This window comes from Stegostoma tigrinum, chromosome 2 (assembly GCF_030684315.1).
Source record: "Stegostoma tigrinum isolate sSteTig4 chromosome 2, sSteTig4.hap1, whole genome shotgun sequence".
Taxonomy (NCBI): Eukaryota; Metazoa; Chordata; class Chondrichthyes; order Orectolobiformes; family Stegostomatidae; genus Stegostoma; species Stegostoma tigrinum.
Window position 1 is genome coordinate 55,603,120 of NC_081355.1, and position 20,804 is coordinate 55,623,923.

A 20,804-nucleotide genomic window follows, 5' to 3' on the forward strand; every position below is an offset into this window, starting at 1 on the left:
GTTGTGTTCAGTATTAGTGTTAATGGAAAAGGCAATGATATTTTCATCCACTTTGCAGTTCTAAGCATCTTTCATTCAGAACATTTCTGCTTAGTCCAAAAATGTCTTATGCAGTTAGAAGCAAGTAATATCACAGGGGCCTTGTAGAGTGCTTCAGGGTTCATTGTCAGCATCTTCCAACTGCTGTGCACCTCCTGTTGCCTGACTGATTTAAGTAAGTTGAGTTCTTGATTGCATTTTTGATAGTATATATTGTGATTTTATTTTGCCTGCTCACTGCCCATGTTTAATGCTGGTATTTGTCATTAAAAGTGGCATGTGAGCATTGTTTCCACTATTGCAGCCCTCATTATGAGGTTAATTGGCTATTAGTCATTCCGTAAACATTAGCAACACTCATTAGCGCTCAGTGGAAACTCTGTGCAAGTGATAAATATACCACTTATGTACATACAAAATCTCGGTATTAAATCAGGCCAAACTGTATGTAGGGAAATTCAGGCTAAACCATCTAGATGAATATAGTTACTTTGTTTTCACTGTTATTTAGTCCATAATATTTCTTTCCTAATAATTTATAACAATCGTTGTTGCTGAGTTCTTGAGTGCATTGCTAACTGCAGTAGTGAACTACAGTGGCCAATTTGATTCCTGAATTTACTGATATCTGATGTAACCATAATAGGGAGGCTACAGTGCGACCCAACACACCCTGATAAAGGGAGGTGGGTAAATCAGCTTGGGTTCCTGCTTCAAATTACTCTCCAGCAAGCCCTCCCAAAAATAAGCATATGAGAGTGTCAAATAGAGGAAAACATTTCCTCTCATGATTTTTTTTCAGTTGAATAACCTGCAAATACTCATTGTCAGAGCTTGCTTAAGCAGAATGGTAACATTGTCTAAACACCAGAGGTCAGCACAGACCCACAGAACATATGAACTAGGATTAGATGTAGGCCACTCAGCCCCTCTGCCTGCACTGCTGTTCAATTAGTTCATGATTGATCTGATGACTCCACATTCTTGGGAACGATTCACCTCCTCACTTAACAAGAAATCATCTACCACTACCTTAAAAATATTCAAAGCCTCTGCTTCCACTTCCTTTTTGAGGAAGAAAGTTCCAAATACTCATGACCCTTAGTGAGAAATAAAATCTCCCCATCTCTGTCTTAAAAGAGTGACCCCTTATTTTTAAAGAGTGACCACTAGATTCTTCCAAAAGGGGAAACATCCCCTCCACATCCATCTTGTCAAATCCTATAAGACCTTATGTTTCAATCAAATTGTCCTTTGTGCTGCTAAGGCCTGGGAGATACAGGCCTAACCTGTCCAACCCTTCCCCATCAGGCACCCTGCCCATTTGAGTGACTTCTCTGAACTGTTTCCAGTACACTTATGTTCTTCCTTCACCAAGAAGACCAATACTGTAAACAGTACTCCAGATGTCCTCTCATGAATGTCCTGCATAAATGAAGAATAACTTGCCCATGTTAAGTGATCAATTCCCCTCAAATTAAATAATTCTATTAGCTTTCCTTACTACTTGCTATCCCTGCATACGAGCCATTTGTGATTCATGCATTCAGATATCTTTCTGCATCTCAGAGCTCTGTAATCTGTCGCCATTTAGATAATGGAACAAAAACAGTTGTTGGAAAAGCTCAGCAGGCCTGGCAGCATAGTGGAGGAGAAAACAGAGTTAACGTTTCGGGCCTGGTGACCCTGCTTCACCGGACCCAAAATGTTAACTCTGTTTTCTCCTTCACAGTGCTGCCAGACCTGTTGAGCCTTTACAGCAGCTCTGTTTTTGTTCCTGATTTACAGCATCCGCAGTTCTCTTGGTTTTTACCATTTAGATAATATACTTTTTTTTACTCTTCCAAGCAAAATGACGAAGTTCACCTTTTACTACATACTCCATTTGCCAAATCTTTGCTGGCTCACTTAATCTGACTGTATCTCTATAGATTCCTAATGACCTTTCAGTAACCTGCTGTACCCTCTATCTTTGTATTATCAAGTTTAGCAATCATACCTTCAGTCCCTTCAACCAAGTCATTTACATGAATTTTAAAATGTTGGGATCCCAGCACTGATTCTTGTGACACACCATTCATTACATTTTACCTACCAGAAGACCAAATTTATGCCTACTTTCTGCTTCCTGTTAGCTCCATAATCTTCTATTTGTGTCAGTTTAATACCCCATATGATGTTTCTATTTTCCACAACAGTACCCCATATAGTTGAGTATATTTAAGTGTTATAATTCAACTAATAGATTTGCATGTAGGCATTTCCTTTGCCTGTCTTTAGTTAAGACTGGTATAAAGTTTATATTTTTGTCTCATCCTGTCTCTGGTATTGCCTCATGGATCAAACCTGACAGCAACTTTGCCCAAATCAACTACAAAGTCAAGGAGTTCAGAATTCCACAAATCAGAGGACTTCTTATAAGATATGTGTCTGCCTGCCATAGCTGTTAATGTTCTTGTTCATTGGTCAGGTTTATGTTAAGCGTACTCTCATATTCTGTGTTTATATTTCATTGCCAATCTGAGGGAGTTTAGCTTTGCTGAAATTGTCAAATATTTCATGATGTTCTAAGCTAGAGTTTGAGGTTCCTGCTTTGCTGCGATACTCCCCTTCAGGATGAATTTCTGACACACCTTTCCGTTCTCTTTGATTCTACACCAATTGCAACCCATTTCCCTGGTTTTGTGATCATTCTCTATTCAGGCCTGGTCTCCTGGTGGGATGGAGCCTCCTACCAAATTTTATGTTGCTCCCATTTCCTGAGCTCCCAATGATCTGGATTTAGGAACGCTAGCAGTACTCGGGTCAGTGATGAGTAATTGTGTCCACAGGGATATCTAAGACTTGTCCTTGGCCTGGAATAAACAAGAGTTTGACAAACGCATGAACTGACACAGATTTTCAAAGTTGGCTGTTTTCAGTTGGTCTCTGCAGTTTCTCTCCTGAGCACTTTTTCAGCATCACATCTGGAATTACTGAAGTTAAGTGACCCATCCCTGACCCTGATTGCTTTCATAGTCGAGAGCAAGGTCACTACACACTGGGATTGTGGCTCCACTGTGTTGACTGCAACAGTCAGATTGGGACATCTTAGCTCTACTTTTCATATTCCTCATTTTCAATTGTTACCAAAATCCCATATATTAAAAAATGATGTATAAGTAGTTCTTATTTATTTAATTTGATGACCATTGGGAAATAGCAAAGTCATATGACTGTGATTTGCTTCTGTGCTTTTCTTTCAGTTTCACATGAAATAATATCAGATATGAAATGATGGTTGTATTTTTTCTCAGTTCCAATCTTGAACAGGGGAAAGATTGTCTCGGACAAAAATGACAAAATAGTTCCAAATAAGAAAATTACTTTAAAAATAAAGGAACTTAACAAAATAAATATGCAAATATTTTTACTGAGTTCTTATAACACCAAATTTGCTACTCGAATTTCACCTTTGAAAATGTAACACACATTTTTCCAGTGGCATTCATTTCAATATGATTATCTTTCTCTTAACTTTAGGGACACAACATTTTTGCCAACCTTTCATCCAAAGACTACAGTGATTTGATGCAGCTGCTAAAACAAGCTATCCTATCCACTGACCTCATGCTTTATTTTGAGTAAGTTTTTCCATTACAAATTAAATGCAACACAAATATTCCACACAGGCTAATTATAGTTCATGTTATTAATGCACTACAATTTAATGATTGTACCATTTTGCCAACTTGATAGCTAGCTGTAAAGTTAGTAGCACTCTTGCCTGTCATTTAGATAGTTCAAGTCTTATTTCAGCACATAATCTGGGCTAGTACTTCAACAAAATACATCTTGCAGTATTTGAAATGCAATCTTTTGGATAGGATCTTAAACTGCGACTCTATTCATGGGGCCATGAATAGTCTCCTGATACCATCCTTTAATATCATTTGAGCATTCAATCCATTATTACCCCCTCTGCATATAATAATAGTGACTGAACTTCAAAAATCATCCATTGGTTTTAGAATAATTTGCAATGTGACAAGGTATGGTATTAGCTCAGGTTTTTTCTTCTTTCTATTTGTTTTGTGACTTATAAATTTGCACACCTACAAAGTCTGTAGAAAAGTGAGAACTGCTGGAATCACTCAATGCCCTACCAGTACCCATAACCATGCACAAACCCCCAAAGAGAATTTGTGTCAAGGTGATTTGCTCTGAAGTGTTTCCTCCTCAATATTTTAACAGTTATTTAAAAGCTTAGAATTTATTGAATTAAAGGTACTGAGGAGATTAACAAGTTATTTGACCAGGTTTATTGCTGTACTATGCATGAACTTTATCAGATGTACTAATTATAATAGGCTGGTTCAATTTGATCTGTATTACTGGTCATTTGTATTTTTAGTATGTTAAAGTAAGCATTTTAAAACTGGTTTCATTTAATCAAATAATTAGCAGATTGCTCATATATCAGCATTTATTGCTGACTGAAGCTAATTAGATGCCAGCAGTTATATGGCATACTCAGTTGTTGGTTTGTTGGAATGTGCTAATTTCCCCAAGTGTAGTATATCAACCGTATGTAGAATTGTAATGCTACATTGCTACCCAATATAGATACAGTAAAACATTTCCTCTTTCTCATTTAAATGCAGGCAGCGCGCAAAGTTCTTTGAGTATGTAATGTCTGGGGAACATAACTGGTGTCTTGAGAAGCACAGAGAAATGTTGAGGTAACCCAGGATTCTCAATTTGTTTCGACTTTTGTTCATGCGCTATGTGTTTGTAATACTTTAATAAATTCTAAGCAATATGTCAATGGTAAACAAAATCTTGTTTAATTTCTTGCATGAAAGGCAGTATATAAATGCAAGTTGTATGTGTTGGTTTCGCATCAGATGGTGCATTTGCTGGCAGGCTGACATGGGGAGACAGAATCCCATTACCCAGATTCTGTAGGAATTTGATCAGTTATAGTTGTGGATAGGATGGACATTAGACCCAGTCTGACAACTTACAATTTAAAGTTCATTTACAAATGCCTCAAATATTGGTTATTTGGAATTTGAAGAGACACATCCCTTTGTAGTAATTATTACAACACATTTGCTCAGCCAAGTCATGAATCAAGTGCAGTACGCGAGTATTTTGAATTTGGCCTATGTATCTCATGGACACCTCCATCTTGATGGCCCTTATGGTCAACTTATTGAGTGCTTGCCTAGTTGAATAAGGGTTGTTGGTGACACTGCTAAGTTAACTGGTGAGTAGGAGGCAATAGCTACCAGCATTGCTGACTTTTGGTTCCAGGGATTTATGTTGCTTTAGTGGATTCTTAATGAGAATAGAAAGCAAGCATCCATCAATAGTTCTCAAATGATTCAGTTTCAGAGTTCTGTTGACATCAATAAATGATTTGCGTTTCAAGCTAAGGGTAGGGGATAACATTGGAACCATTCAATTACTTTAATGGTGATTTTCCCAGCTATGATCTTGTATGTCCTCTATGGAAAACTGCAGGCTTTTTAAAAATAATGAAATTCTGGATGAAAGTCAAAATTGCTGACAAATGAGATTAAGAATTATTTGCGTCCGTAATGTCTTATTACATGAATTGGGGAAAATGACTTGTGCAACCTGGTATAAAGTTTTTTTCTGGTGCCTTATTCCTTGGATTCATCAGCCAGCCATTCTGTGTATCCAAGAGACAGCTAACCATAGGAACAGTAAAATAACAGGGTTCAGTAATAGTGCTTCTGTTGAACAGAAAATGTAATGAAAAAATCCAGAGGAGAGGGAAAAAAGTACATTGTTCAAACAGAAAAGAGCAAATAAATTATAATAAAGCGTTTCCAATGTTATTGTAATGATCAAGCTCAAATCATTCCAGCATTTCTTACAGGCACATTCAATTTCATTTGTCATGAATAGCCATGAGATGACTACTGCATTTTATTTTGACAACATCAGATCTATGCTGATGACAGCGTGTGATTTAGGCGCAGTTACAAAACCTTGGCATATCTCACGGCAGGTGAGTACTAGAAGCCTATATCCATTATAATGTGGCATAAGAAGTGCTCTAATGCTGTACTACTAACAGACTTAAAGTCATACATTTATTTTTCAGTTTTCCTTTTATATTCTTAAGCTCCCTTACTGCTTAAAAGTAGCTTCAGAATATAAAAGTAGAAATTGCTGGAGAAATGCAACAAGTCTGGCAGCACCCATGGGGAGAAAGCAGGGTTACCATTTCAGAACTGGTTCTGAAGAAGGGTCACTGGATCCGAAACGTTAACTTTTCCTTCTCTCCGCAGGTGCTGCCAGAACTTCTGAGTTTCTCCAGCAATTTCTGTTTTGTTTCCAATTTCCAGCATCTGCAGTTCTTTGGCTTTTTTTTTAAGCTTCAGAATATCATTATTTTCAGTCATTAATTATTGAACAACATTGGCCACTAAGTGCCAAGAAAAGTGACGTGCATAAATTATGGAAGGAAAACATTATATTTGAGTAGGAGTTTAACAATAATTTAGTTTAGCCCCCAATGTATACTGTTTGCAAGATTGATCATTTATCATCACCTAATGTGCTATAAGTATATTTTGCTCCTGTTAGAAAAGCTAATGTTCAATATGGGTTTTTATACTGGTATAGTTACAAATGTTCTTTTATTAAAATGTCTCTCTTCAAATGTGGTGTTGTCACTGTTTCAATGCAAATTTGTATTTTTATTTGTGCCACTAATGTTAGTTAACACTGCTTCACTGCTTTAACAAAACAATACCAAACTTCCCCTTTTCTTCCTATGATTTGACCATGCTTACAATAATGCTGACATCCACAACATGAAGGGATAACGTGCCCAGAAAGAGACTGTTGTCCTCAATAAAGCAAATCGGCAGGAGTCCATGATGTTGCTCTGTTTTGGAACGTGTACATTTATCATGTTATAAAAAGTATCCAAGGAACAAGATGAATGACCCAGACAAAGATGAACTTTAAAACTTATATTTCAAGACTATTAATTTCAAACAAAGTATGAAAGTAACAAATGCAAATTAAAATTTGAATGTTAAGTTGGACCGTGATGAAAGTGCAATATTTTACTCGGTGACAAAAAGTTTGCACTTATTACTACAATAACACATACATTAACCGCTTTGGAACATCATCTTCTCTTCTCAGACTGCCAAAGATTGTATATACATTCTGAGCTCTTCCAGGAACCATCCCTATTGCGTTTTGATATTTCAAGACTTTCATAGTGCCCTCGGCATGAGCAATAAGCATCCACTCAATATCATGATGTGGACATCAAGTACAGAAAATGTCCTAAGTTAATTACTGCACCTTGCAAATTAGATAAAGAAAAGTAATTGCTCTTTGAGATATTGCACCTAATCTCATTCAGGATGACAGAAAAATGATTTATTCTTTTTGTGCATTAAGAAGCAATCTGTTTAACTCTACCAGAATCTATTTACATATACAACATTGCATTTCTGTTTACACAACAAGTGATTTCTGTGCAATAAGGTATCGATTTTCAAATGTTGCTCTTTATTAAAGGGGAATTATTATTATCACAAGAGGCATAAAGATCATCACCACAATTTCATCACGAGCAACAAGATGGCATTTTTCGAAGAGTTCAACATAATCACAACCCTTCGCTGTATGTTTGACAAACATGCATGACTATTTTGAGAAAACTGAGAGATTGGTCATACTTCCTTGTGTCTGCCAAAGTGATTATGAGGACTGTGTGCTCTGTGCACTGTTTCTGTAAAATAGTCCTACTTCATCACTAAACACATCATGATGATAGGTAACTCTTAAAGCAATTGAAGCTCAAGTTTCAATGCTGCATCTGTTCCAAATATAGAAAAATTGTAATTGTAGTAGAATCCACAAATGACTGGACAAAACAAAAGTCACTACTAATCTTATTTTTCCTGGCCAGAAAGGCAGGTAACATAGCACAGAGTGAGATACTGTGTATGAATTTGGCTTGTCATTTTAGAACTGTGACTGTTATGTAGTCTAGTCAATCTGAAATCAGGCCAGATAAGTTTCTAAAGCATTTGCATTTATGTATTGTAGGTGGCTGAATTGGTAACCAGTGAATTCTTTGAACAAGGGGACAGAGAGAGGGTTGAACTGAAGCTAACACCAGCTGTAAGTATTAACGTTAAAATTTAGATTTTTTTTTAAAATGCCATGACTTTATTTTTCTGTTATCTCCAATCACTCATTCTGCAGACTTGCATCATTGATTTTTTTTAAAAAAAATTAAAGATGGGTTATGTAATAATGACCCGAAGTCTGATCTTCATTTAGATATTCAATAAATGCTTCAGTTATTCTCCATGGAATGTTTAGTGCTGAATTTGATCAAAAATTGGTTGTGTCAATTTCAGGGAGATTCATGGAAGGCTTTTTTGTGTGAGCTCTTGCAATTTACCTCACATAATTTTCCGCTGCTCACCTCATTTATGTATGCGCCTACACCTCAATGGTGCCACACTTGCACTATCCTACACTTGCCAGTGGATAAGTACTCACACTGCCAGAACCATGTGGAATTTGTGCTGCTGAGCCACGTTTAAACAAGTGCAACCCCGTGGTGCAGGTCATTAAAGTGCAGAAGCAGACAGAAGAATAGCAGACAATTCGTCAGTAGCATTCAGGAAACTAATTTGAAGGCTGTGCAGCAACATTATCTGCAGCATGCTGCCTGAGATGTGCGATCATCTGGTCGCCTCTGGAGAGGCTGAACGCTGCTACGAAGATCCAGATCAAACACGCACTGTCTGGTGGGTACATGCACAGATCTACAGTCAACAGAGGAGGAAGCACATATGAGACCCCTAGAAGTCTCAGGACTGTCCAGGGGAACCTGGCCTTTCCAACCCTGCCTAAATCCCAATAAACTTTACTGTAAATAAGTTATCGCATTTGTCAATAAATGTTTATTTATCATCGTGTGTTCTGTGAGCAACTGTCATTGTAGATACTGCTAGAAGAATGAAGATAAAGATGCTAGCCATTCTTCATGACGATGCAATGTTCTAACCTGCCTGAACAACAGCTATCCTTTCCATAGTGACTATACGAACATGAAATTTCATGATGATTGAATGAGAAAGCATCAGATGTTGTGAAGGCTTCCATCAGTGTGTAACCTTAACTTTTGTTAAACATAACATCAAACTGGTGCACTGCATTTGCAATTTTGATTACACAGAGAATGGTCTCTGCAAATTCCAGAAATTTACAGTCAGAGAAAGAAGTTGAATGAAACTCACCGTGAAATGCTGCCTGTGATGCATAGGCTGATGCTGTTGTGCTGCGGGACCCTGAAGGGGTTGTTCATCTCAAGAACATTTCTCATTGGCTTAATCAATACAATGCTGCAGTTCTCCGAAATCCTTGTTGACAATTTCATCGCTTTGTGATTCCTTCAGTTGTTTGGAGCACAGAATCCAAGATTTATGTGGTGTGGCTCATCTGAATGGTACAGCGGTGAAACCCCAGAAATGATCTGCATGAGAAGCTGATGTGGAACAAGCCTCTTAGAGCCCTTGTCAGCTCCAGTGGAAGGAAGCTTGGAATTGCTGATACTCTACATATCATAACATGGCATTGTAATTGCTCCTGTAAACAGAGCATTGCCACAGTGCCATTCCCTGTATTTCAGCTGCATGGCATTCTATGAAAGATGAGTGACTATGCAAATGCGGAATGGTCATGAGGACAGCAGAGGCTGGAAACTCCATACTGGGACATTGCTCCAAATGTGCTGGAGGTTGTTGATGGTCCTGACCACATTGTGTAGGCCATGAAAGTTTGGAAGGTGGTTGCAATTGTTGAAACTATGGTGAATATTTACAGCTTGCCTGATATTACTTGCGCTTCATAGCGACTGGTAAGATTAATTTGTAATGTAGAATGATATTGCCAAGATTCCTTGCGGTCAGTATTTTTAGTCAACAGAGTAATTTGATGGATGAGGTCCAAATACAAGAGCTGTATGCAAACAGATTTCTTGAACATGAATTGTATGAGTGTCTCTTTAATGCGATTGCCTCTTGTAGGGCCTCATATCACACAAAACTAGAATTTACTTCCTCCAGAGAGAGTATAAAAAAAGTACTCTTCCCATTCCAAATTTTATGGCAGCCATTTTCCATTTTGATTGAGTACTGGGGTTTTGGATGAGGATGGAACGCAACAAAGATAGCATTACACAGTGTATCATCGGCTCAGCCTCTCCGTCTTGGTGTCCTCTCAAAACCTCATGTTCTTTTCAGCATTGCCATCCTGTTCAACCTCTTTGACTTTGATCTTCCTGATGTTCCCACCCAACTCTTCTATTGAACTGCCATCTCCCCATTTAATCCCTTGGGTCCCGGGCATACAACTCAGTATGCCAAACATTGTTATGCACTGTCCCCCATTGAAGTCAAGGAGGCGTTGATAACCATCGATAACCAAATACACACCCAGCAGCACCCCTTATCATGTCATGCTCTTATCATCTCCCCCCTTTATATGTTGAGCTGCCCTAGGAATGTATTCTGAAATGCTGGGGGACAGCTAACCAAGATAGAAGCCAAAGGATCAACTAGCTAGCTGGAAATATCAGGTACACACCCTGACTTTCACACTGGGAATTGTCGCCATCTAGAGTGGAGTCTTATTAGTTTCTGAGCATTGTGGACGATAGCGAGATGAAGGGTAGAATTGGACAAGATGTTGAATGAGGTCCATCTTGATGTCAAGATCAACTCAAGCACCTTGTGTGATTTTTCTCAAACAGCATAGAGCCACGCAGCAGTAAGTTTACACTTGACGCTAGTTATTATTTGTTGAACATCTTGTTAGCAGTCATACTTACCACAGTTTGTTGTGGAACCAGAAACCAGAGCTAGAGCTGGTGGGTTCAACCCATGTTAGCTTGCTGCAAAAAAACACCCTCCATTTTGGAGACCAAGCACCAACATTTTGGACATACTCCATTAACACCAGCTGCATACATCCCACATCCATGGACACTGGCATGCAATGTGTCCCCAGCCTCTTATGAACCTGTGACAGGATCAATGATAGACCTTGGCTGCACAGATGACTTTCATTAAAAAGCTGCAGCAAGGGCATTCTGTGCTCAGGGACATGCACCCAGCTCATGAACTGGACCTGTCTGCATCTCTGGGCGCTTTACTCTCTCTCACTCACCATCATAGTGCTCTCTCACTCAGAGCCCAACTGGATGTGAGCAGCTACTGGACTTGCATTGGCTTACCATGCCTTTTTGTGCATTGCCCCCTCACCCAGAGATACCAGGCTTACATTACTTATATTACTGTCTCGCTGTGCCATTTGGAGTGGATCAAAGCTAGGAAGCAAACTTGACAACTGTCAGCAAGCCTCAACCCAGTCAAGGGGCCCTGCTTAGGACAGTTACAGTCAGGGCCATTTGCTGAAAAGTGTGAGGAGCCAATTGGAAGGCACTTGTCCATCTATCTCAACTGTGTCTGCTCTACTGTCAAGTATTCTCACTTATTACCACAGATGAAAGTGGATGTACACTGTTACTGCTGGTGCAGGTAGGCGGTTTCGTGATTGGATGAGTAAGCCACACACTTGGTGTATTATTGATTAGTGGGATCACAGATTGTACTGGGTGGGCGCAAGCGGGGAAGATGTTTCATGGATTATTGAGAAGGATAGAGCACAAGCCTGGGTCGGAGCCGGGTCCGGTATCAGAGAGATTTTTCTACCTAAGGTTTGAATAACAAGATGAAAAGCTCACTGGAAAGCAGTGAGAGATGCAGTTGCATGTATGTACATCTCATTATTACCTGTCCGCCTTGTTTCTGTGCCATTGGTATTCTCCCTACAGCTGAAAGAAACTAGGGGCTGAATCGTATGGTTTTTAGGCTATGTGTAAGTGTTTTCAATTCTGGTGGAGTGATTCTTGCTGTGAGATTGTGTGGGTTTTATTTCTGTATCTTAAAAAAGCTCACTGCATTAGGAGGAGTTTCTGTCCTTATGGAGACTATCACATCTGATTTCTGTCCCATCTTACCACACACCGTTCCTAGAACAACTCAGTGGAGATTTCAGAATTGACCAGCATCCCTGGTGCTGGTGCCATATTTAACTGGCCATTGTGGACCTGAATAAGCAGTAGCGGCCTGGAGCTGCCCTGCACAGTTCCTGTTTTTAGCCCTGGGCATGGCAGACAGGAGAAATCGCAGATCAGAGATAATGGGAACTGCAGATGCTGGAGAACCCGAGATAACAAAGCGTGGAGCTGGATGAACACAGCAGGCCAAGCAGCATCTTGGGAGCATAAAAGCTGATGTTTCGGGCCTAGACACTTCATCAGAAAAGGGGGTTGGGGAGAGGGTTCTGAAATAAATAGAGAGAGAGGGGGAGGCGGACCTCCCCATCCCCCTTTTCTGATGAAGGGTCTAGGCCCGAAACGTCAGCTTTTGAGCTCCTAAGGAGAAATCGCACCTCGCTTTGTGTGTGCAACGTTGGAGCTCCTACTGAACTGGATGGCCACAGTCAGGACTTCCTCTTCCCCTGTTACCAGCAGTAGTGATCATAATACTAGGTGGTGCCAGCTTGGTCTGAGGTTGGCAACCAGGCAAGAGCAGTCTCAACCATCTGGAGGATTGCTCAGCATGGGAAGTAGGTAAATGTCCATAACCGTTCTGCCTCCCGAACCTTTGGTGGAAAGTTGAAAAGAAAAATTCTTGACATTGAGAATTTCATTTCTCTGATTTCACCATATTTTTCTAATTGACTATTTCAGAGTCACCCAGAGGCTCGGAAAATTCTGCCCATAGGGTCACAGTTTCTACTCAAAATTCAAATATGCATTGTTTTTAAAAGTTAGTTAATTGGCATATATTTTTATTACTTTATCAAGGAATACATTACCTAAGCGATGGAACATTTATTTTAGTTCATCAATCAATTTGAACTGAAAGTAATTCAGAGTTATTCAAAGATAGTAAGAACTGCCGATGCTGGAGTCTAAGATGACAAGATGTGGAGCTGAAGCATCAGAGCGGTAGGAGAGCTGTGTTTTGGGTCAGGACCTTTTTAGAAATGGGGGAGGGAGAAGGGGGCTCTCAAATAAATAGAGGGGGGAGGTGGGGCTGGGGAAGATAGGTGGGATGGTGATAGGTGAGTGCAGGTAGGCAGCGTAAGGGATTGGTCAGTGAGGTGGAAGAGAAGACAGGCAGGTCAAGGAGGTGGGGATGAGAGGGAGGGTTGGTCATGGGACGAGGCCAGGATGGAGAGATTTTGAAGCTCGTAAAGTCTACATTGAGACCACTGGGTTGTAGTCTCCCAAGGCTGAACATTTTCTGGGTGGTGTCATTGTGACACTGGAGGACGCCCCGGATGGACATATCGCCCAGGGAGTGGGAGTGGGAGGGGGAGTTGAAGTGGTTCACGACCGGAAGGTGTTGTTGTTTGTCGCGAACTGAGCGCAGGTGTTCCACAAAGTGGTCTCCGAGCCTCCGCTTGGTCTCACCAATGTAGAGGAGGCCACATTGGGAACTTGCATTCCCCGTGCGAGTCACCTAAAAACCCTCTGCTTCTTCCCCTCCCATAGGCCCAACCAGTCCCCCACCATCAACACCCTCATCCGCTTAATTGAGCTTGTCCATGCCCTTAACAACTTCTTCTTCAACTCTTCCCACTTCCTATAGATTAAGGGGGTGGCCATGTCAACCCGCATGGGCCCAAGCTATCCCTGCCTCTTCGTAGGATACGTGGAACAGAGCCTCTTCTGTAGCTACACCGGCAGCATCCCCCACCACTTACTGAGTTACATTGATGACTGTATCAGCACTGTCTTGTGCTCCCACGAGGGACTTGAACAGTTCATCAACTTTACTAACAGTTTCACCCCAACCTCAAGTTTCATCCAGTACAATTTAACCTGGACCATCTCTGACGCCTCTCTGTCCTTCCTGGACCTCTCTGTCTCCATCTCTGGTGACCACCTTGAAATTAATATCTATTTCAAGCCCACCGACTTCCACAGCTACCTAAACTACACATTCTCTCACCCATCTTCCTGCAAGAATGCAACCCCCTGCTCCCAAGATGAGGCATTCTACTCCTGAACATCCCAGATGTCCTTGTATTTAAAGGTTACTGAGGGAAGTGAGAGTAGAAGTAGCTGGGGTCTAAACAGATAGCTTTGCATCTTTGCAGCATGCTTGAGCACGGATGAGGTCCCGGAGGACTTGGAGAATTGTTAATGTTGTCCCCTTGTTTAAGAAGGGTCGCAAGGATAATCCATGTAATTATAGACTGGTGAGCCTGACATCAGTGGTGGGGAAGCTGCTGGAGAAGATACTGAGGGATAGGATCTATTTACATTTGGAAGAAAATGGGCTTATTAGTGTTAGGCAGCATGGTTTTGTGCAGGGAAGTTCATGTCTTACCAACTTGATAAAATTTTTTGTGGAAGTGAGAAAGTTGATAAATGAGGGAAGGGCTCAATACCAAAAGAATGTGGATGCTTTGGAGAGGGTGCAGAGGAGGTTTACTAGGATGTTGCCTGGTATGGGTCAAGACAGACTGAGTAGATTAGTATTATTTACATTAGAAAGATGGAGGTTGAGGGTGGACCTGAATGAGGTCTACAAAATAACGAGAGCAATAGACAGGGTGGATAGCAAGAAGATTTTTCCCCAGAGTGGGGGACTCAATTACTAGGGGTCACGATTTCAAGGTGAGAGGGAAAAAGTTTAAGGGAGATATGCGTGGAAAGTTCTTTACACAGAGGGTGGTGGTTGCCTGGAACGCGCTACCAGCAGACATGGTAGAGGCAGGCATGATAGTGTCATTTAAGATGTATCTAGACAGATACATGAATGGGCAGGGAGCAGAGGGATACAGATCTTTAGAAAATAGGTGACAGGTTTAGATAGAGGATCTGGATCAGCAGAGGGCTTGGAGGCCTGAAGGGCCTGTTCCTGTGCTGTAATTTTCATTGATCTTTGTTTTTTGTTGACCTCAACTTATCCCTTTCAGTGGTCTAAAACGCTCTTGACGGCATCTCTTGTGTTTCCCGCAACTCTGCCCTCACAACCCCCACCCCCCTCCTCGCAAGAAAAACAAAGACAGAATCCCCCTTGCCCTCACTTATCACCCCACTAATCTCTGGTTTTAACACATCATTCTGTGCCACTTCTGCCACCTGCAATCTGACCCCACTATGAAGGATATATTTCCCTCCCCATCCCTATCTGCCTTCTGGAGGGATCGCTCTCTCCACAACTGTCTCGTCTGCTCCATAGTCCCCACTAGCCCCACCACCTCTAGCATATTTCCCTGCAACCACAGCAAGTGCTACACCTGCCCCTACACCTCCCCCCTCACCTCCATTTCAGGCCCCAAAAAACCCTTCCACATCAAGCAGATGTTCACCTGCACATCCGCTAATGTGGTATATTGCATCTGCTGTTCCCGAAGTGGTCTTCTCTACATCGGTGAGACCAAGCGGAGGCTCAGAGACTGCTTTGTGGAACACCTGTGCTCAGTTCACAACAAACAACAACACCTCCCAATCACCAACACCTCCCACTCTCTGGATGACATGTCCAACCTGGGCCTCGTCCAGTGTCACAACAATGTCCCCCGGAAAATGGAGCACCTCCTATTCCGCCTTGGGAGCCTGCAAACCAATGCTCTCAATGTATACTTTACGAGCTTCAAAATCTCCCGACCCCGGCTTCATCCCAAGACCCACGCCCCCCCCTCATCCCCACCTCCTTGACCTGTGTCTTCTCACCAACCTATCTGCTCCTCCCGCTTCACTGACCAATCCCCACCACTGTCTATCTGCACTCACCTATCGCTATCCCACCCAACTAACCCAGCCCCACCCCAACCCCCCAATTTATTTCAGAGCTCCCTTCCACCTCCCCCATTTCTAAAGAAGGGCCCTGATCAAAAGCGTCAGCTTTCCTGCTCCTCTAATGCTGCCTGGCCTGCTGTGTTCGTCCAGTTCCACAGTGTTGTCTTAGAACTGTTCAGTCTTGCTGACTCAATTAGAGCACAACATTGAGACACTGTGAGTTTGTTGAATTGCTCACCAATCTGGCTAGTTATAGTTCAGAAATTTTGTCACCGTGCTAGGTAACATCACAAGTGTGGCCTCTGATGAAACAACATTGTCTACTCCACTTAGTATTTAAATAGTATTGTCTGTTGAGGTGTTTTGTGTCATCGCTAGTTCTTTTTTGCAAGGGTTTATATAATGGTAGAGAGGACTCAAGAAAGTGAGGAACCTTAAAATCCTACCAGTGGATAAATGGCGCAAGACTGTCATTATGAATAAACCAGACTACATTGAGAAAGCACAGGCACTGCTTGGAGGTACAGACACTATGCAACAGGTGGAGATAGACCCAACTCTGCAGGTAAGGAATAGGGTCACCCAGACACTGAAGAGACTAAAGAATGCTGGACAAATAACCAAGACAGACTATATAAAAATGAAACTAGAAGACTCAAACACCTCCCACTTCTACTCCCCAAAGTACACAAACCAGGCATCCACCTCAGACCCGTTGTCTCCTTACCGCGCGCTCCCAACATACAAACTGGCCAAGGACCTACAACAGAGATTGAAACACCTGGTCAACGGATCACCCCACTCCACCCACTCAACCCAGGAATTCCTTAATAACCTCAGGAACATCAAAATCAATGATGATGAGATTATGGTATCCTTTAACATCACAGCACTATGCGCGTCCACTGATGTTCCACTAGCTAAAGAAACACTGGCCACATGACCAGAGGAAACAGGAACGCTGACCGACAGCTCCATCTGCAAGGATAGCATACTCAGACAACTGGACCTATGCCTCACCACACACTTCACCTTTAATGGTCAAGTATAGAAACAAATTAATGGCACACCTTTTGGACATATTGCAGAAGCTGTCCCTCGTATACAGCTGAAACTGTGGATACGATACATGGACCAGGACCAAATTCACAAGTGAAGAGGAAAACAACAATCAACTTATGTTCCTTGACATCAGGGTAGAACAAATGATGAACGGGGAATTCCAAACCACAGTGTACAGGAAGACAACCAGCACTGACCAAATCCTCAATTTCCACAGCAATCACCCCAAAGTCCACAAACAAAGCTGTGCTAGGACACTATTCAAATGGGCCACTGCCCACTGCAACATACCTGAACTTTGCAAGAAGGAGGAAGAGCACCTGTACAAAGTCTTTGCTCAGATACCCCACCAACTTCATCTGCAGATGCCTACTAGATAGACAAAACTGACACAAACTCTCTTATGACCACTAAGAGTCAGGATAGCACACAAATCCACAGCGACACTATGACAAACACTCACAAGGACCAAAGACTCCATATCCATGACAGACAGGACCAACGTAATGTACATAATACCGTTCAAGGACTTCCACGAACATTACATTGGCCAGACAGGAAGGAAACTAGCCATCGTGATACACAAACACCAGTTAGTAGCAAAACAACATGATGAACTTTCTGTCATTTCAGTGCATTCTGACATTGAAGGCCATCAATTTAACTGGGACGACATGACCATCCTAGCTTAAGCCAACCTTAAATATGCACGGGAATTCCTAGAGGCCTGGTTCTGCACCCATAATGCTTTCAATAAACATGTGAAATTAGACCCCATATACAAACTCTTGCAGAAAAGAACCAGAAATGTCACAAAACACCTCAACAGCCAAGATAATATAAATACTAAGCGGAGTAGAGCACCATTGCTTCATCGGAGCCCGCACTGATGGTGTTACCTAGCATGGTGATGTATGTACTGTAACCAGCCAGCTCAGTGAGCAAGTCAACAACCTTACCCACAACCCAAGCTACAAATCTTCTCAGGAATCTTGAGACACTCGAGTAGAATGCTAACATTAAGACACATGTTATTTTAAAATAAAGAACTGGTGATGCTGGAATTCTGAAACAAAAGCAAAAATGACTGGAGAAATTCAACAGGCCTGGCAGCATGCTTGAAGAGAAAACAAAGTTAATACTTTGAAGAAGGGTCACTAGATTGGAAACATTATCTCTAGCTCTCCATAGTCACCACCGGAGCTTCTCTAGCAATTTCTGCTTTTCTTTCAATGTTTGTTTAGTCCTAATATCCAAGGAAGTTAGGTTTCACAGCTGGGAAACTCTTTTTGAAGATTAATGCCTGTATTGTGTACCTCAAAGCTGGCAGGTCTATTGTGCCATGATATCAAGCAAATGAAGCACTTTTTCTCACATTGCAGTTACCTGTTGTTAGTCACGATCCAGCTCATTATTGGCTAACCCAAGCAATCCATATCACACGGAGCTAAATAGTTACATCTTTAATCTGAAAATTACCAATCCAATCCCTCTGTATCTAACAGCATAATGATTGGAGAGAAATATATAATGAATAATTTTTCCTTGTACTCCATTTGTTGAAGCTGCAAAACTTGCTAAAGAGGTAACACTAACCTATGGCTAGAAATCACAATGTGCACCTCATTCCAACCATAAGGGAGGAGAGCAGTATCTGATATCCCACCAAATTCTTATGTGAAATGCATTTCACCTGATTAGATTTGACCTGAGTAAACAGTAAATCAACAAACTCTTATTTGACTCGTAAAGCCAATGTAAACTTCAGCCAGAGGAAGATTGATTCCACGGCTCCAGTTTGCCCAGTTGAGTGAGAAAAATCTTTCCTGGATATTCATTCATCAAGTGCTTGGCATGATTGGACTTGAAGCAGCTCCAATCTTAGCTGATGTGTCCTAACCTGGGTGCCAGCAGGTTACTTTAGTTTTTAATAATTTCTATTTTACTTTCTCCTTTTGGACATACAGGAGAGTTATCTGACATCTCAGTTCTGTGTTTAGGCCCAGTGTGAAGAAGGTTTTCAGAAACATTCTTTCCATTGATAATAGTACAGAACATTATTAGATCTGATATGGTCCTGCTCAGCGTGACACGGAGGAAGCTTGCCAAGTGTGTTCATAAAACTTATATTAATTCACAACAATCCCATATTGTGTCAAAATATTTAAAGAAGCTTTACCATCAGTGCTTATTTAAAAATCAAACAGGTAAAGGGAATTAGGATGAAAATTGACATTCGTATGCTTTCCTTTGTCTACTTCTGTAATATTCTTAAATGTTTTCATTTACTGCTGAGTGCCAATGACATCACGTAGGAGCCAGGCTAGAAATTATTGCAGTGCTGAATTAATATCAGTGACAGCAATTATTAACCTAGGATATTTCAGTGAAAGTGTCATGACTACTGGGTATATGCATTCAGGCTGCTCACCCTGTCATGTGTTGTAAATCTTTCAACCTGGTCCCTTTATGTTTTTCACTTGCACTTAAAGCAAAAACACATCTTTATAGTACAGAACAATAGTGCATCACAGTGGAGCTCAAAGACGTTGTGGTGCAGTGATGGTCATGACCTATGATTTTCCATAGTCAAAAGGGAACGACAATTTATTTACTTGTTATGTGTAATAATTTCATCTATAAACTTGAAGAGAACCTATCTTAAAGACCTAGAGTTGTGTCTTTACCATCTGTCAGGAGACTAAGCATTGCCTGAGATCAAAAAGGAAAATCTGAGAGGGAGGATTGTACATAGTACAGGAGGAGAAATCAGTTGGATTCTATGTGTGGTGGCCAGGACGGCCTAAGTGATGAATAATATAATGCAGCATCTTCACTTGCAGCAAATAATGGGTTAGTTGGTTATCACTTTGACTCAGTTGGCAGCACTGTTACATCTCTTTAGAATACATGGGCCTCAGGATTTGAATACAACTGTCATATTGAGTGAGCGGAACATTGTTGAAGGCATTAAACCAAGGGCCATTTAGCTGTTCAGATTAGATCATGCAGTATCAAGTTTTGAGGAGTCAGTGCAAGTTGTTACATTTAAACTTTGAACTGTCATCAAGTTCCTGCAGGATGATTGGAGGTGCCAGCAGAGTAGCGTTCCATGGTGCTCCAACAACATTACACCACTGGTTCAGGTGGACATAAAAGGTCCTATGACACCAACAAGTATAGTCAATTCTTTTGGTGTGCTGACAATGTTAATCTTATCATAAAGCAGTGTATTTATTATTCAATTAATTGAAGTATTATTCATATATTGCTTATGTGCAGGGTCTTCTAAGCACAGATTGGTTGTCACGTTTAGTTATGTGACAAGAAGACCACCTTTCAAATGTACATTATTGACAGTGAAGCATGGAACCATGATATCCCTACAGTGTGAAAGCAAGCTGTTTGGTCCATCTGAAGACCCTCTGAAGAGCGTTGCACCCAGACCCACCCCTCTACCCTAAATCTGTACCCCTGCATTTCCTATGGCGAATTCCCTCCACCTAGTCATCCCTGGACACAATTGCAATTTAGCATGGCCAATCCACCAAGCATTTTTAACAACCTGAAGACTCAAGCCACTATTCAAGTGTAAATGATTTATTTCCTATAAAACTGGTCTCTACTTGTCCTTTTTATAGGCTTAATTTAGTAAGTTGATGGATAACAGAAATCTGAAATCCTTGCCTGTATATCTGATGTTGCAAATAATCTACAAACATAGCATGGGTGGACGTTTTAAGCTCTTAGTTTCATATTTTTGTGCTTGCGTGCACTTTACATTTCCTTGGAGACCGCCAGTCTCTATGACTGATTTTGC

At 41.1% G+C, this 20,804-nt stretch overlaps 1 protein-coding gene across 4 annotated transcripts in view; it reads left to right on the forward strand.

Annotated features, from left to right (window-relative positions):
- The window catches only part of pde11al (phosphodiesterase 11a, like), a 282,715-nt gene that overhangs the window by 235,962 nt on the left and 25,949 nt on the right, over nucleotides 1-20,804 (forward strand). Inside the window, exons 15-18 of one of the 4 annotated variants that reach the window (XM_059654047.1) lie at nucleotides 3,562-3,662; nucleotides 4,683-4,760; nucleotides 5,998-6,061; nucleotides 8,131-8,205. In XM_059654047.1, the coding sequence (XP_059510030.1) occupies nucleotides 3,562-3,662; nucleotides 4,683-4,760; nucleotides 5,998-6,061; nucleotides 8,131-8,205 (318 nt within the window). Of the gene's footprint in view, nucleotides 1-3,561; nucleotides 3,663-4,682; nucleotides 4,761-5,917; nucleotides 6,062-8,130; nucleotides 8,206-20,804 lie in introns of those variants that run through there. The other 3 variants (XR_009447140.1, XM_059654054.1, XM_059654050.1) reach the window with 3 other exon arrangements.